This window comes from Phascolarctos cinereus, unplaced genomic scaffold (assembly GCF_003287225.1).
Source record: "Phascolarctos cinereus isolate Bilbo 61053 unplaced genomic scaffold, phaCin_HiC Scaffold_8;HRSCAF=390, whole genome shotgun sequence".
Lineage (NCBI taxonomy): Eukaryota > Metazoa > Chordata > Mammalia > Diprotodontia > Phascolarctidae > Phascolarctos > Phascolarctos cinereus.
Genome location: NW_027556291.1, coordinates 69,213,912 through 69,230,488, shown reverse-complemented (window position 1 = coordinate 69,230,488; position 16,577 = coordinate 69,213,912). Strand labels below are relative to the sequence as shown.

The 16,577-nt window shown below is 46.5% G+C and overlaps 2 protein-coding genes across 2 annotated transcripts in view; one reads left to right on the top strand and one right to left on the bottom strand.

Annotated features, from left to right (window-relative positions):
• HCFC1 (host cell factor C1) overlaps positions 1-1,480 on the bottom strand; it is a 29,238-nt gene extending 27,758 nt beyond the window's left edge. Inside the window, 1 exon segment of the mRNA XM_020977225.2 lies at positions 1,205-1,480. Coding sequence (XP_020832884.1) covers positions 1,205-1,466 — 262 coding nt within the window. The 5' untranslated portion in view covers positions 1,467-1,480.
• Positions 1,481-2,671: 1,191 nt separating this feature from the next.
• TMEM187 (transmembrane protein 187) lies at positions 2,672-15,571 on the top strand. The gene is given in 4 exon segments (XM_078147828.1): positions 2,672-2,788; positions 6,701-6,751; positions 6,753-6,764; positions 14,607-15,571. Coding segments are annotated over 4 exon segments (978 nt in total). The 3' UTR covers positions 15,405-15,571.
• The last annotated feature ends 1,006 nt before the right edge of the window (positions 15,572-16,577 follow it).

The following is a 16,577-nucleotide window of genomic DNA, read 5'->3' as shown; positions in this document are numbered from 1 at the left end:
TCTGCAAAGCTTAACCCTTCTCTTAATAGAGGTTTTGCACAGCCTGACCCCCAACTTTTGGCTCACAGCTATCCTACGTGCTAAGCAGTCCTTTCACGTAGGTTAATTCCAGTTAAATCAGTCCAAGTGGCAGGAAGGACATACCCAGCTTTGAAGAAAAGCTCTCAGTTTTTGGGCCAGAGATGTCAGGCCTGCCTTGTTTAATAAACTAGGAGGCTGGAAGGATACACTCCGGCCCTAATCTGGACACATCAGGGGTAGGAAAAGATAACCACCCCCCAATGCAGAGGTACAAGAAGCCTGATGGCAAAAGTGAGTTTCCTCACAGCATAGAATACTATTATTTAAACCTCAAAGGGGTTCCAAAGATAGGGCTGTGGGAAATGACTTAGTGACAAGTGAATGGAGGTTCCCTGTTACGGACTTTTGCTTGCACAGTGATGGGAGGCCCATTTTCTGGCCAGCTAGTGCTATTGTGGCTTTTATTATTGAGCCAAGATGCATGCCCTCACAACATTTACCCGCCAACCTGAGTTTAGCCTTTTGGAGCAACAGATTTCTAGTTAGCAAATGGCTATCCCCAGCAGTGCAAGCAACTGCAGGAAAGTCGTGCTAAGCAAGGAAAGCTAGCTGGAAAAAGTAGCCAGGAGCTGAGGCTCCCGCGTCGCGCGCCTCCAGGGCTGAGCCCTGCAGCAGATCTGCACCTGCCCAACATCACTGCTCTCCACCCCCCCCCCGACCCCCACCCCCAGGCATGGAATGTGTGTTTGTGGGGGGCAGCTGTCACTGTTTCACTGCTAAGGCAGACAAGACAGAGATAAAAAGGGGGCGGCGGCAGTAGTAGCAGTAGCAGCGGCGGCGGCTGCAGCAGCAGCAAGAGTTCAGAGGCGGGAAAAGCAAAACAGCGGCTTTCCCGCCCGCGCTCACCCCCGGCTCCCGGGACGCATCAGCCCCACCAGTCCCGCTGCCGCCCCGGCCCCGGCCCCCGCCCCCGCCCCCGCTCCCGCTCCCACTCCCGCCTCCTCCCCGCAGCCCAGGCGCACTCTCGCCTACAGGGGAAGGACAGGGTTAAGGCGGAGGGGGCGGGAGCGGGAAGGAAGCCGGGCGCTCGGCAGCGGCAGCAGCAGCAGCAGCAGCAGGACAGCCCGGCCCGGCCCCGCCACGCTGCCCCGCGCCCCCCCCCCCAGCCCCAGGGCGCACTCACCAGTGTTATACACGTGCAACTCGTCCACGATCCCCTCGTTGCCACCACCAAACACCACGATGAGCTCCTTGATGGCCACGGCGCGGTGGCCGTGGCGGGGTCGCGGTACCGGTCCCGACCAGCCTACCACACGTTTCCAGCGCGGCTGCAGGAGCTGAGCCACTGAACTGCCGGCGGCTGCGGTAGCGGCGGCGGCTGCAGAGGAGGAGGCGGCGGAGGCGGCTGAGGCGGAGACCGCCGCGGGCTGCAGGCCCGAAGCCATGGCCCGGGGCAGGGGCAGGCACACCGGAGGGGAAGGGTAGGGGTGCTCGAGTCGGGCCGAGGCGGTGGAAAAGTTAGCAGTCTCAGTCCGGTGGGCGCCGCGGAGCTCGGGGCGCCAGCGAAACCGCTCACACAGCAACGGCCGCCTCTATGGAGGCTGCCATGTTACTCACCCCCCCCGTACTCAAGCCCGACTCCCCGTTCTCTCAGCACTCGCGACGCCCTCGGTAAATAGGGGCGGCAGCAACAGCAGCAGCGACGGCGGCAGCAACAGCCTCGGCCCCCTGAGAGCGCGTCCGCCTCGGCTCTGAGGCCCCAATGGCCCGGCCGGCGACTCCGCCTCACAAGCCAGCCCTGGGAGCCGCCATCTTGTGCAGCCGCGCTCTCGCCTCCCTTCCTCGGGCTGAGCCCTCCTCCGCCGGAAATGGCCGAGCCCCGGCAGCCCGCCCACCTCCCCCTGAGCTGCACTGGCTGCTCGGCTCCCCGGGCGGGCGCTGCAGCCGACAGGACGCGCCGAGCCCTGCTCCCGCGGGCGCCTCTGACGCTCAGAGCGCGCTGCTGGGAGCCGCCATCTTGGGACGGTTCCCCTGGCCGCCGGCCCCGCGCCCGCTTCGGGCTCCCTGACGCAACCGCCTACGCTACAACCCTGACCTAAGCCTGAGGGCAGCCAGTGGGGCGGCCACGAGCTCTCCGGACCCTCTGGCCCGTGTGCGCGCGGAGCCCGAAGCGGCCACTTGGCACCCCCAGCCTAGCCCAGCCCAGCCCAGCCCTGCAGCTCAGGCCGCCGCCACTGCCCTGGGAGCCGCCATCTTGGGACCGGCTCCTCCTTTCCCCCTGCTCTCCTCCTGGCTCACTTTCCCCAGCAGCAGAGCAAAAGAAGGACAACGGCAATGCCGCGTCCTCCTTCGCGAGGATCCCCTGCTCCCCTCTCTGCGCCCTGCAGAGCGCTGAAGTTAAGCCCGAAGGTAGCAGCTGTACGGCACAGAAAGCGGTAGACTCAGGGCGCTCATGCCTCCTCCCTGGGAGCCGCCATCTTGAGTGGAGAAGCAACAACTAAACATGGCGACGGCGGCTGGTCGGGAGGGCGGGGTTTGAGGAACGTCACTCCCCCCAGCCCTCGTTCCTCCCTCCCTGCTAGGGCCCTTAAAGGGACCGGCAACCCTAAATCTTTCGGCAATTCCGCAGCGGACTTTTTGAAGCTTAGCAATGTTTTATCCGCTCCTCCCCTTCAGGGCCCTTTTGGACCCATGTCATCCTGCGGGGTTTCATGCCTCCTCCCTGGGAGCCGCCATTTTAGCCCCGCCCCTCTTTCCTATAGCGACAGTAAGTAGTTTCCTCCAACAACACTAGGAAGATGGGGGGGGCGCGCGCGCGCGCGTGTGTGTGTCTGTGTGTGTGTGTGTGTTTTTGTGTTTATATATGCGCGCTCCGGAGTACCCGGATGAACACTAGTAGAAAAGTTTAGTGACAGACCTCGGCCGGGCCAGTCGCCTTATGAAAAGTGTTGAAAGTCACTGGGAGTTGAGCAGGCAACTTAGAAACAAGGGGGTCAGAGTTACTTCAGTGCCAAACGCAAAGCGAATTTGGAGTCATGCCTTGTAGCTGGGAGCTGCCATATTTTTTTTTTCCGCCTCTCAAAACAAACATGGCAGTGATGGAACTACCCGGATGAGGGTGGTCAAGTTTGTGGGAAGGAAAGCGGGCGTGATGTGGGTGCATTTGAAAACAAACATGGCTGCGCTGGTGCAAGTGCCAGGATGTGGCATCCCTAGCTGCCGTTGCCAAGGCCGCTCTGGATGGAGCTGGGCATGCGATTGAGACATACGTGTCACCACCTTCCCACTTGGAGGGACTTCATTACTTTATACCCAAATTAAGAGGCGGGGGAGGGTGGAGCCAAAGAAATGGGCTGCAATTTGATATGGACGTAGCCTCGGTTGCCTGGGAGCCGCCATTTTAGCTCTTCATAACAAAGATGGCGGCTAGCTGCCCATGTGGAGCGCCTCAGCGCCACTGCGGCTGAAGATGGCCGAAGCGGATGCCACGCTGCCCGTCCTTGCGCCTGATTTCGGCGACAGAGCTCGTCCCCCTAAGCCGACACCTGGCGGAGGCCGGAAGGGCGGCCGGCTTATTGGCTACTTCTCACGTTCTTAACAGGGAGCCGCCATTTTGGCCACTCCCTAGGGCCGGCCTTCCCCCCTGCCCCCGCCTTCCTTCGCTGCCAACAAAGATTGGAGCTGCCCAAGGGTGCGCGACCGTTACTCCTCCCTTCCCGCCACGCCTTGCGAACCCTGGATTTCCCCTTTTAGGGAAGAAAATGGTGGTCTTGGAGCCCTGTCCATTCTCTTCCTTCCCGCCCCCTTCAGGCCACCGGCCATTTTCCTGCGAGCCCCAGTAGTGAACGTCGGGGCTGCCTCATTCTGACGGGCTCAGGACCATTTATTTCTATACCAGGGCATTAGAAAGAAGGAGTATAGTCTCGTGGAGAAGGCTGCAGCCTTGACTAGCTGAATCGCTGCGCGCCAACTAAATGGGGGGAGGGGCGGAGGCAGTAAGTGGCTAGCCGCCATCTTCTCAAACTCTCTTCCCTTCACCGGAACAAAAATGGCGGTGCGGGCCGCGGATGTTGGCGGATGGGGAGGGGCACATAGGGAGTAGGATGCAGTCCAGGTCCCGGGCTACCGTCCGTTGGACTGCTCCCTCTCCTTCAGAAGCTGTGGGGGGCGGGGGGGAGCATTCTCGGGAATTTCTTCTCACAAGCACTCAGCAAATCCCCGTTCTCCTTCGGCCACAGGCGCCATTTTCTCCTCCTAGCAACAACCCTTCACCCCTGCCAACTTTGCCTAGCGACAGTGGTTCTCCCCCCCCACACACACCCGGGTTCTGCGCGTGCGTGACCTCAAAATGTAACAATTTTCGAATTCGAACTTCCAACCGGGATTGCTTTCCCTGAGGGCGGCGGTCAGGTCGGGCGCCGATGAATCGTTTGGGTGCCCTTCCTGACACCGCTCCTCTTCTTTGACAGGTGTGTAGAAGTTAAACGGAAGGGAAGGGAGGCCTGTGGGGGCTACGTTGGCTGCCACCACCTCCTTCCCTCTCCTTGAGACTGAGGTGGGTGCCGCCCACCGCGGGCCCAAAGAGCCGGAGCCCCTCTGAGGTAAGCTCCGGGCCCTCGAGGGCGCCCCTTCCAGGCTGCAGTGGACAGCGCCCTCCTCCCGGCCTGACCCCTGAGCCCTCGCTGAGGGTAACCTCCTGAAAAACCGTGCCCCCCACCTGTTACCTAGAGCCGGCTAACTGACTGATGTAATCCCCCCCCCGCATTAACTGAAGGCTACTAACGGAGCTGGGTAAGCCCCGCCCCTTTGACTGGAGCCCGCCAACCGACTGAGGTAGCTACCTCCTTCGATTAACTGGGCCTTGGAGGTAGTAGCCCGCCCACTGACGTAAGGCCCCTTCAGTTAAGTGGAGTGCTCGCCCCGCCCCCTTGGTGGAGCTGCCCCCGTTTCCCCCCACCCCGCCGCTGGGCTTAGCCTCGCACGGTCCAGTTAACTTGGGTCCACCCTCACGCCGCCCCGGGGTGCCGTCCGTCGGGACGGGGGGGGGGCGGCGGCGCGGCTCAGGCTCCGGGAGAAAAGTGATTGCGAACCGGCTTGTGGGGACCAGTGGAGGCTCCGCTGCCGCCGGGAGGTCCCGATGGGGCAAAGGTTTGGGAAAAGCCTTGACTGCCAAGCCAGTCGGGAGGCGAGGTTCTTTGAGCCCCGAAGTAAAAAAACAGTCACTAAATCTTGCCTTAGAAAAGAGCAGTTTGGTTGCTTGGGCGAAGAACGGATCAAAGATTAAAGGCTGAGAAAGTCGTTGGGAGACTCCGGTGGTTCATGATAAAAGTGGACGAGTGTGAGCTAGGGCTGGGCTAGTGAGGCCCGTTAGAAGCAGCCTCCATTTGGACGAGCTTTGGAAGACTGGATGCACTAGTGGAAAGAGTGCTGATCTAGGAAGCAGGAGGCTGCTTCCACAGGTGCCGCATGCCTCGAAAATAAGCAATTACTTGATTTTTTTTTTTTTTGGTGAGGCAATTGGGGTTAAGTGACTTGCCAGGGTCACACAGCTAGTAAGTATTTGAATTTAGGTCCTCCTGACTCCAAGGCTGGAGCTCTATCCACTGTGCCACCTAGCTGACCCCAATTACTTGATTTCTGATCGGTGCTTGTGGAAAATGAGGGAGTTGAACTAGATTACGTGAGAAAACTTTTGATTCGAGTTCTAAATCCATCATCCCAGATTCCAGGCGCCTCTGCCCCCCAAACCTGCCATAACCAACAGTTGCCAAGTCAGAACTTTTCTCTCACTTTTCTCTTTGTACCTAGGGGTCCTAGGTTGCTCCATTTGATTACGTCAGCAGCAAAGGAAGCGAACGAGAGACTACGTACCTGGCTGAATTCAGCTCTCAGCTGTATCTGAGGAAGTTTCATTACCCACAGGCAAGCTTGGATTTGGGGAATGAACAGTTGGGGGCTTCAGGGACATCCCAGTATTATCCTTACCGTTCCTCCCACCCCTTTCATCCCTAGAACTTCAGGTTTCACCTCACTCGTCCCAGGAGCCTGGTTTGGTCCTCAGCCTCTAAGGCCATCCTCACCTTGTATGATGTCTATGGGTGTTCTAGGGACTGTACCTTTAGTAAGAACTAGATCTTCAGGTTGAGGCCCCTTCATCTGCTAAAATGAGAGGAGGGCACAAGACTAAGTGCTCCTGGGAAGTTAGAAAACAGAAGAGTTGGTAATCCAGAAATAATGACATATATTTGGGCGCAGAAAACTGCAGGAAGGGAAGTGTGAAGGTGGGATGAAATCTAAGAACCTGAAATAAAGGGGCATTCTAGTAGAAGAAGTGATATGTCTTAACTGTGGACTCCAGGATAATTTCCCTGAAGAAAATTGGAGGGAACTTCTTTCAGATGGCTTGATGCCCAACTGAACCAGATCACCAAAGGAAGGTTCATTCAAACCCTAGTGAAGAATTTAAAATGTCTAGCAGGGGATAGGATGAGTAAAGGCAGTGCAGAAATGGCAAACATCATCCCAAAGGGCATTTGTACTAAATATGTTGAGGAAGAAAGTCTAATAAGATTGCTTCCACTGGTTCTACCTCAGATTCCCCATGTTTAAAAAAATGCAACTAATAATACAGTAGAAATTTGATTTACTGGGATCTTTAATGGGAATTTTTTTCTTTTAGGGGAAAGAGGCAACTGACAAGAAAACCATCATTCTTCAGGGATTTAAGAGACTTAACTTATAGGGTCAGTACATGCCCAGCCCAATTTTCTTCACCCTCTATAGCTACAGTCTTCTATGGTAATCATTGATGATAATGATGACCGAAACCCCATAAAATCTTGAATCTTTAAAACAAAATGTTCAAGAGACATTATTACTAAAACACAAAGGTAGATACTTATTTGTAAATACTTTCAACTTTAGTTGAAGCCAAAATGGTTTCTCCACAGGTTTTCTTGTATATTCAACTCCATTCTCTTCTAGTTCTGGAAGACTGAATTGCCCAGAGCAGTGAAAGGTTAAGTGATTTGTTGAGGGTCTCAGATATGGGACTGAGATAGATCCCCCTGGCCCCAAGACCAGCTTTCTAGCCACTTGGCTGCCTCTCATAATAATAATAATACATAATAATGATAAAAGCTAACATATATTCAGCACTTTAAGGTTGGCAAAGTGCTTGAATCTATATTACCTCATTTGATCCTCACAACAAACCTGGGGTAGGTACTATTATTCCCATTTTAAAGGAAACTGAGGCTAAGGTCAATTAAGTGACTTTCCTAAGGACACCCAACCAGTATGTGTCAGAGGCAGGACTAGAACACAAGTCTTCCTGGCTCCAGGGCCACCTCTCTATCCACTAAGCCATGACTGCCTCTCATAGGATAATAATAAATAATCAAAATTTATGTAGCACTTGAACTTTCATGAAATATTTTCTATTCATTTATCTCATTTGATCTTTATAGCCCCACAAGGTAGATACTCCATTTTTGTAGATGAGGAAACTGAGGCTCTAACAACTTAAGTGACTTGGCTATTATTATCCCCCTAGCTAGTGTCACAATTTGGTTTTTCCAGAATCCCAATCCAGTGCTCTTTCCACTCTACCTTGCTGCCTCTTATTACTGTCATGTAGAGCAATACCTCATTTATTCAGTTCACCATGACAGCTTTTTGTTGAGTACCTACCCGAAGAAAGCTCTTTGGTGCGGTGTTTCAGAGGATATAAAAATGAGTAAGACACAAATCCTTTTGCTCAGGGAGTTTATTGGGGGAGAGGCAAATACACAAATAATTATAGTTCAAAGCAGAATATGGCAAGTACCATAAGAAGCTCAAGCAACTTGAGGATTCAGAAGGAAAAGATATCGTAGAACTACTTAACTCTCGACAATCCTAGGTTGTCCCCTGAATAATAAATAAGTTTCCCAGATAACTAAAGCCAATTCCTTTTTTTGTTCTTTGTTTAACTTTTTATTAATATCTTTTATTTTTACATCACTTCTGTTTCCCAGTATATCCCTTCCAGAGAGTCATTCCTTGTAAGAAAGAATAAAAAGGAGGGGGAAAAAAGTTTAGCAAAACTAATCAACACATTGAACAACTCATTCCATGGCAAGCTGTATTCCATGCCCTTAGGCTTCCACCTTTGCAAAGAAGAGGGTGCATTGCCTCTTCATTTCTCTTTTGAGGAGAATATGAACTTACTCCTTTGAAGCTCACTAAATTTTTTTTTATGTAAGCCATTTTAAACAGAAATATTTCTAAAATATGGCATACTTCCCTAGCTCCTTAAAATACAGTCAGTCCCTGGCTTAACAAAAAGTTGTGTTTTGAAAATTTGTAAGAAATATAGGGCAGCTAGGTGATGCAATGGACAGAGCACCGGCCCTGGATTCAGGAGGACCAGAATTCAAATCCAGCCTCAGACACATAACACTCACTAGCTATGTGACCCTGGGCAAGTCACTTAACCCTATTGCCTAGCCAAAAAAAAAAAGTTTGTAACTAAGTTGTTTAGAATTTGGAAGACATTTCAATAAAACATAAGGTTCTCACAGCAGTCTCCTTAATAATATACTTGAAAAATATTATTGTACTGATAGTAACTGGACCTTAACTACAATGAGTAAGAAAGTTTCTGTGGCAAAATATTTTCAGAATCCCAGCCTAGGGTTTCAGGAGGATATTTCAGAAGTCCCCTCTCCTGAGTTAATGTAGTTCTGGCTTCAGGCCCACAGTCCCCTGGGTAGTGGAGACTCCTCCACGTTGAAGAGCCCTTGGGTGGTTGTGAGGAGGGTGTGTGTGTGTGTGTGTGTGTGTGTAAGCAGTGACAAGCAGGAGCTCCAGGGGACTGAGGGGAAGGTAAATAGCTTTGGGGCTGTAAGGCCTCTTGTTAGTGGGAACTCTATAGGGCCCCTTGTCCTTGAGACCCAATTCCCTTTATTTTCTTCCTCTCCTTCCCCACCAGTTTCTCTTGGGCTGTACCATAACCCCATGTTTTCCAGTCAGGTTTCTCTCCTATAGTGGCTCAATCATTGTTACAGAACAGAGTGCATCCTCATAAATGACCCTTTTAAGATTTTGTGAGGTATTTTACTGCTACTGTTGTTCAGTGGTTTCAGTCATGTCTGACTCTTCATGACCCATTTGAGGTTTTCTTGGTAAAGATACTGGAGTGGTTTGCCATTTCCTTCTCCAATTCGTTTTATAGATGAGGAAATTAAGGCAAACAAGGTGAAGTGACTTGCCCAGGGTCACTCAGCTAGTAAGTGTCTGAGGCTAGATTTGAACTCAGGTCTTCCTGACTCCAGGTCAGATGCTATATCCACTGTGGCACCTAGCTGCCCATTTTACTGCTAGCAGCACTCATGGAAGGGGGCTAAACTAAGGACCCTAATTCTGAACCATCATGTCATAGGCTGGTAGAGCTGAGGAGGAACCTAGAGAGAATACACCCCAACCATCTCATTTTAAAGATGAGGAAAGTAGACCAAAAAATTATTTTACAGAGCTAGAAAAAAATACCAAAATTCATTTGGAAGAACGAAAGGTCAAGAATATCAAAGGAACTAATGGAAAAAAATGTAAAGGAAGGAGGTGTAGCAGTACTAGATCTTAAACTATATTATAAGGCCGTAATTATCAAAATTATCTGGTACTGGCTAAGAAATAGAAAGGTAGATCAGTGGATCAGAGTAGCCATACAATCTACAGCAGCAAACGAATATAGTCACTCAGTGTTTGACAAGTGTAAAGACTTAAGTTTTTGGGATAAGAATTCATTATTTGGTAAACATTTTAGGGAAAGCTGGAAAGCAGTCTGGCAGAAATTGGGCGTGGATCAATGTCTTCCACCATTTACCAAGATAAGGTCAAAATGAGTACATAACCTAGATATAAAGGGAGATATTACAAGAACATTTGAAGAACATGGAACATAAGACCTATTAGACATATGGATAGGTAAAAAATTAATGAACAAACAAGCAATAGTGTTGTGAGATGTAAAATGTAAAAAGTTTTTGTGCATATAAAACAAATGTTGCCACGAGCAGAGGGAAAGCAGAAAACTGGGGGGAAAATTTTATAGACAGTTTCTCAGATAAAGGTGTCATATCTCAAATATGTAAAGAACTTTGTTACATTTATAAAAATACAAGTCATTCCCCAATTGATAAATGGTCAAAGGATATGAAGGGGCAATTTTCTGATGAAGAAATCAAAACAATTTATGAAAAAATGCCCTAAATCATTATTGATTAGAGAAATGCAAATTAAAACAACCTTGAGATACCGTTTTGCACCTATCAGATTGGCTAAGGTGATAGAAGGGGAAAGCAACAAATGTTAGAGAGCGTGTGGAAAAATTGGGATGCTAATTCATTGTTGGTGGATCTGTGAGCTGATCCAACCATTTTGGAGAGAGATTTGGAATTATGCCCAAAGAGTTATTATAAAACTGCCTATACCTTTTGACCCAGCAATACCATTATTAGGTGTGTTTCCTAAGATGATTAGGAAAAATGGAAAAGAACGTACATGTTCTAAAATATTTATAGCAGCTTTCTTTGTGATGGCAAAGAACTGGAAATTTTGGGGATACCTGTCAGTTGGGAAATGGCTGAACCAAGTTGTGGTATATGTTCATGATGGAGTATTATCGTGCTATAGGAAATGATGAGCTCACTGATTTTAGAAAAGCATGGAGAGACCTGTATGAAATAATGGAGAGTGAAATGAGCAGAACCAAGAGAACACTATATACGGTAACAGCAATATTGTTTTAAGAACAGCTTTGAGCAACCAAGTCATTCTGACTATTAGAAGTACCCCAATTAACTGCAAAGATCCTATGAAGGAAGATGCTGTTTGAATCCAGAAAAAGAACTGACATACATACATATATATGTGTATGTATATGTATGTGTGCATGTATGTATATATGTCATTTACACATATATATATGTGTGTGTGCATATAGATTTGTATGTGTGGTAAGATGGTAGCTATCTTAAAGTTTGGGGTGGCAGGGGAAGGGGGAAAAAAGTCACATGATAACTTTGTTGTATATTTGAAAGGAATAACAAGTTGTATGTAATGGATCTGCAATTTCAGGTGCAATAAATTTCTGGGTCATAAGGTATAGACAAGGGGCAGCTAGGTGGTGCAGTGGATAGAACACCGGCCCTGAAGTCAGGAGGATCTGAGTTCAAATCCGGCCTCAGACCAAACACTTGACACTTACTAGCTGTGTGACCCTGGGCAAGTCACTTAACCGCAGTTGCCTTAAAAAAAAAGGTATAGGCACTTTAATAACTCTTTGGGCATAATTCCAAATCTCTCTCCAAAATGGTTGGATCAGCTCACAGATCCACCAACAGTGAATTAGTGTCCCAATTTTTCCAACGCTCTCTAATATTTGTTGCTTTCCCCTTCTATCACCTTAGCCAATCTGATAGGTGCAAAATGGTATCTCAAGGTTGTTTTAATTTGCATTTCTCTAATCAATAATGATTTAGAGCATTTTTTCATAAATTGTTTTGATTTCTTCATCAGAAAATTGCCCATTCATATCCTTTGACCATTTATCAATTAGGAAATGACTCGTATTTTTATAGATGTAACAAAGTTCTTTACGTATTTGAGATATGAGACCTTTATCTGAGAAATTATCTATAAGATTTTTTCCCCCTCCTTTGTTATTAAAATTAAAATTTATTTCTTAAGTTCAGAATAAAATAAATTTTAAAAATAAAAAAATTGATTATTAAAGACAAAGAAGATGATGAAACTGAGACCCAGAAAGGCCAAGTGACTTGCCCAGAATCCCACAGCTACTTGGTGGCAGAACCATGATGAGAACCCAAATCTCCTGACTTCTAAGGCCGGGACCTTTTCTGCTGCTGCTGTTAGATATCAGTGTATAACATCAAAGGCTACAGAGCCTGCAGGGTATTAGGGCTCCAGGCTTATTTTGGGAAATTTTCAGTTTTTTCCATCCTTGTCAGCTGCAGGCATACCCAGCTTTCACTCCATCTGATTGGCAGCTTATTAACCCTAATTTCAAGGGACTTTCCTTTGAGTATAGTGCATTAGGTTTCGTGTTTGAACTTTGTGAGATTGTTTTGGCTGAACAGAGGCCATTTGTACAATATTCTGTATGCTTGTAGTTTCTGGATAAACAGTCTCTGGACAAGTATTTTGTTTGTGAGGAATGCCATCTTCAACTGTGAAGCTTCAGCATAATGCTTTCTCTTAGCCCTGGGATCAGAACTTGAGCCCTTTTATATTGTGGTCCTGTCAGTCTTCTAGAGGTGATTCCAACAAATATTTTCATTTCCAGCAACAAATTACCTGTCCTTTTCCTGGCCCAAGCCACTTTCATATTAAGGAATTTCTAATGTAACCTTTTAGGATTTTTGTCCAGGAAAGATAGGCTTGTGTTTCCTGTTCTGTTCTCCAGTGACAATACCAAAACTATTTATAGCCTGAAAAGGGGAAAAAAAAAAACAACCCCTAACAATTTGTCATAAAGCAAACTCTTGAGCATTTCTTGCTTTGGTTTTGTGCTTAATATACTTGAGAAGGCAGGATAAAAGCAAAGCCGTTTAGAGGCTTCCTAGGCTCATGGCTATTGGTCCTTTTGATAATATGTCAGTGTTTGCTTTGTAGAATGTTAGGAGGCCAATGCACACACAGACCTTTTCATCTGTTAGGTAGACAGTAACTTGATATTTATTTTATTCTGTTTTATATACTTTGGCTGCATGTACACTGAAGTCTCAGCTTCTCTCACATGGTCTGGCTGCTGCTTTTATGTACAGGAAACTGCTTAAGCAACCAGCTCACCTGATAGTCATCATGTGTTTGTCGTAGCCTCCAAAGGAGTAATCTAAATTTCAGAAATACAGCAGAGGATCTGACGCTGGGGAGTGACTGCTAGGTGGGGTTCACTTGCTTAGGGCGATAGCCACCCCCCAAAGAATATCTCTTTTCATCATGCCCCCAGTGCCTGAATTTTTTTCACTTGTTTGGTTTTTTTGCCTGAATTTCTACTGATCAGATATTCAGTTGGGTTAAAAAACATCCTTCAAAAAAATCCTGATGACTCTGGTAAGGTTAATGAGATGATGTATTCACACTGAGGAAATGGAAATGTTGATGGGGGATGGGGAAGGAAGATCAGTGATCTTGAAGTTTAGAGTCATTTGTGAAGGGAAGTTGGTCTGAGTGGGATGCTTTAACATTGGACTTAGGGCATTAGGGTGGCATTGGATAGCAGTTTGAGGAGAGAGGGTGCCAGGAGTATAAATATTTAAAAATTTTCGCTATGCTTGATCCTGATCAGAAAAGAAGAAGAACACCTTTCTCCTAGGACCCAGGATTTAGACTACTACTGTAATTCAACTGCATTATGGGTTAAAAAGCTTTTGTAGGCTGCCCTGGGAACTTTACCACTATTTGTAATGTTGTTTCCATGAGAAAAGGAATTCCAAGTTTTAGGGACTGCCTTATGTTGGCATACCTGAAGGGAGAAACTTGAAGAGACCACAAGTCTGGACTGTCTTGGGCTTTTCTTGCCAAAAGTATCAGTGGTACACACTTATATGTATATATCTATCCACCTATCTATATCTAATTATTTTTTTCTAATTTTTAATTTTTTAAATTTTTAACATGTTTTTAAAACTTTGGGTTGCAAATTTTCTCCCTTCCTCCCTCCCCACCCACCCTCATTGGAAAAACAAGCATCTCCATACAGGCTATAGATGTGTAGTCATGCAAAACACTTCCATAGTAGTCCTGTTGTGAAAAGCTAAGTATATTTTCCTTCATCCTATCCTACCTCCTATTTATTCTAGTCTCCCTTTTGACCCTGTCCCTCCTCAGAAGTGTTTGCTTTTGATTATCCCGTCCCCCAATCTGCCCTCCCCTCTATCATCCCCCTGCTCTCATGTCCCCTTCCCCCCTTATCTTCCTGTAGGGTAAGATAGATTCTCCCCTTAAGCCAAATCCTCTGAGAATAAATATATCTAATTTTTTAGCAATAGATTTTAAGCAACAGATACCTAGAAAATTTTAAAGTCTTCCATAGACAGGAAAATAAGACCATGAGCTTGATGGAGGCAAAAAAGGAGACATTTTAGATGTCATAGGAAAGAACCTGGTAAAGCTTCTAAGAAAGTAAAGACTAGGTTTCATGAGAAGAAAAAACAAATGAAACCTAAATGTTTTGTGTAGGTTTAGTTTCACTTTTGTTTTTTTTTTCCAATTATAAAAAAGTGAGGGGTTACTGAGGCATTGTGTGGACAGACACTTGCTCTTGTTTTGATAATATAAACTTTAAGTAAACCTGAAAAAGAGAAGGAAGTTTTCTGTTTTGGCACTAACCAGCTGCCACAGCTTCTGTCTATGAGAAAACTTAGAAGGTTCAGTTTATTAAAGACTTTGTTTTTCCCTGCAGATTTAATTGTAGGGGTAATATATTTTATGATAAACCTTTGATCTTAATTCAGAAAGAATTAACAAAGGTTTCTATTTGACCATGTAATAAGGATTTGCACTGATTGTTGTTACAGATGAAACGAGAGTGTTACCTGGCCTTGATCCACGTGCTTCTTACAGTCTGCTTATGTATTGTCATTATCAGCACTGGGCTGTTTGATGATATCTTCACTGAAGTTGGCTATGAATATTATGCAGAGGTTCCAGTTCAATCCTTTCCGACCTTTCTAGCCATGCCTTTCAATTCTGTCATTAATCTGGGCTACCTGCTGTTGGGATGCTACTGGCTTCTGAAAAATAAGAAAGTCATAGGAAATGATGAAGATGTGAGACAGGCCCATTACCTGAAAGATGTCTTTGCAGGCATGGCCCTGCTATATGGTCCTATTCAATGGGTACGCATCTGGACCCAGACTCATCACTCTGCTGTTCTGGACCAGTGGTTTACCTTGCCTATTTTTGCTTGGCCAGTCGTCTGGTGCCGCTACCTAGAGGATGGTTGGCAGCCCTGGTTGTTCCTTTGTATTGAGTGTATATCCCTAGCCAGTTATGGCCTTACCCTGTTCCACCATCTTGGATTTGATATAGCCCTAGCATGTCACATTCTTGCTGCTGTATGGAGTGCCATACATGTACACCAGGAATATGGGGATCCTGTCTCTGCCACATATATCAGCCTGGCTTTGATGTCTTGCCTGGGCTTCATTGTCCTTAAGCTGGGTGACCATTGGCTTGCTCAGTGGCCTCTCTTCAGGGAACTGACTGGACACTTCTGGTCCAAAACTTGCGACATCATGCAGTTCCACTTTGCGTTTTTGTTCTTGACACACTTCAGCTGTCCCCAAAGACGTATTGCTGAGGAAAAGAACTAAAAAAGCCTCTATCTTGAGTGTTTTAGTTAATACATACATTTGAAAAAGTGTTCCAGCCAAGTATATACATTCATTCCATGTTTATGCTCAGTTCATTTTCTGTTTTCCTCGTTTCTTTTGTCCATGTTTTTCATGGCCGTTAAAATAAAATGTATTAATTTAAAAAATGAAGACTCTTCTTACCACAGACGACACCAAGATTACACTTGGATCTTGACCTACGCTATTAGCACGTTTGACAAGTGAATAACAAAATAGCCTCACTAGACTTTCACATTTATTGGAAATATACAAATATCTACCTATATGAGAAATATATAGACTCATGTATAGTTCGTGTAAATCTATTCAACTCAACAAACATTAAGGGCTAACTATGTGAAGGACACTTTTTTTAGATATTAAAAAATGAAGTAGTTGCTACCCTCAGGAAGCTTTGTCAGTAGTGAAATATAGGTGGGTTCTTAGTCCATCTTCTTGCATACCTTCCCTGAAAACTACCCATAAATTAGGGAGGGCAAGAATTATGCATTCTTTAATCTACCTCACATAAGGTACTGGACACACATTAGGGACCCAGTAACCATTTGCTACAAAGACGAATGAATAAATGAAAGCTCAATCAGCAGCATGGGACAGCAAAATTGTAAGCAGAGGTGAGAGCAGAGATGGGTGGGAAGGGTAATAGAGCAGGTAATTGTGGTTTTAGAATTTTTGGATGGGATGTTTAACAATTTCCAGTTGCCTAGAACTGGAAATTCCATCCCCTTGAGTGCAGATGTACATGCCAGACATTAAATACATTTCTGAAATTGGTCAGCCAATTCAGTCATGTCTGGTTCTTTGTGACCCCATGGATCATGTTGTCCATGGGGTTTTCTTGGCAAAGATACTGGAGTGGTTTGCCATTTCCTCCTCCAGTGGATTAAGGCAAACAGGATTAAGTGACTTTCCCAGAGTTACTCAGCTAGTGAGTGTCTAAGGCTGGATTTGAACTAGCATATTCCTGACTCCAGGGCTGGCTCTCTATCCACCCAGCTGCCTCATATGTGTGTGTGTGTATGTGTATATGTATATTATATATATGTATACATGTACATATGCACACATGTATATGTATATATCTGCACATATGTATACACACACACACATATATTTAGGCAATTAGGGTTA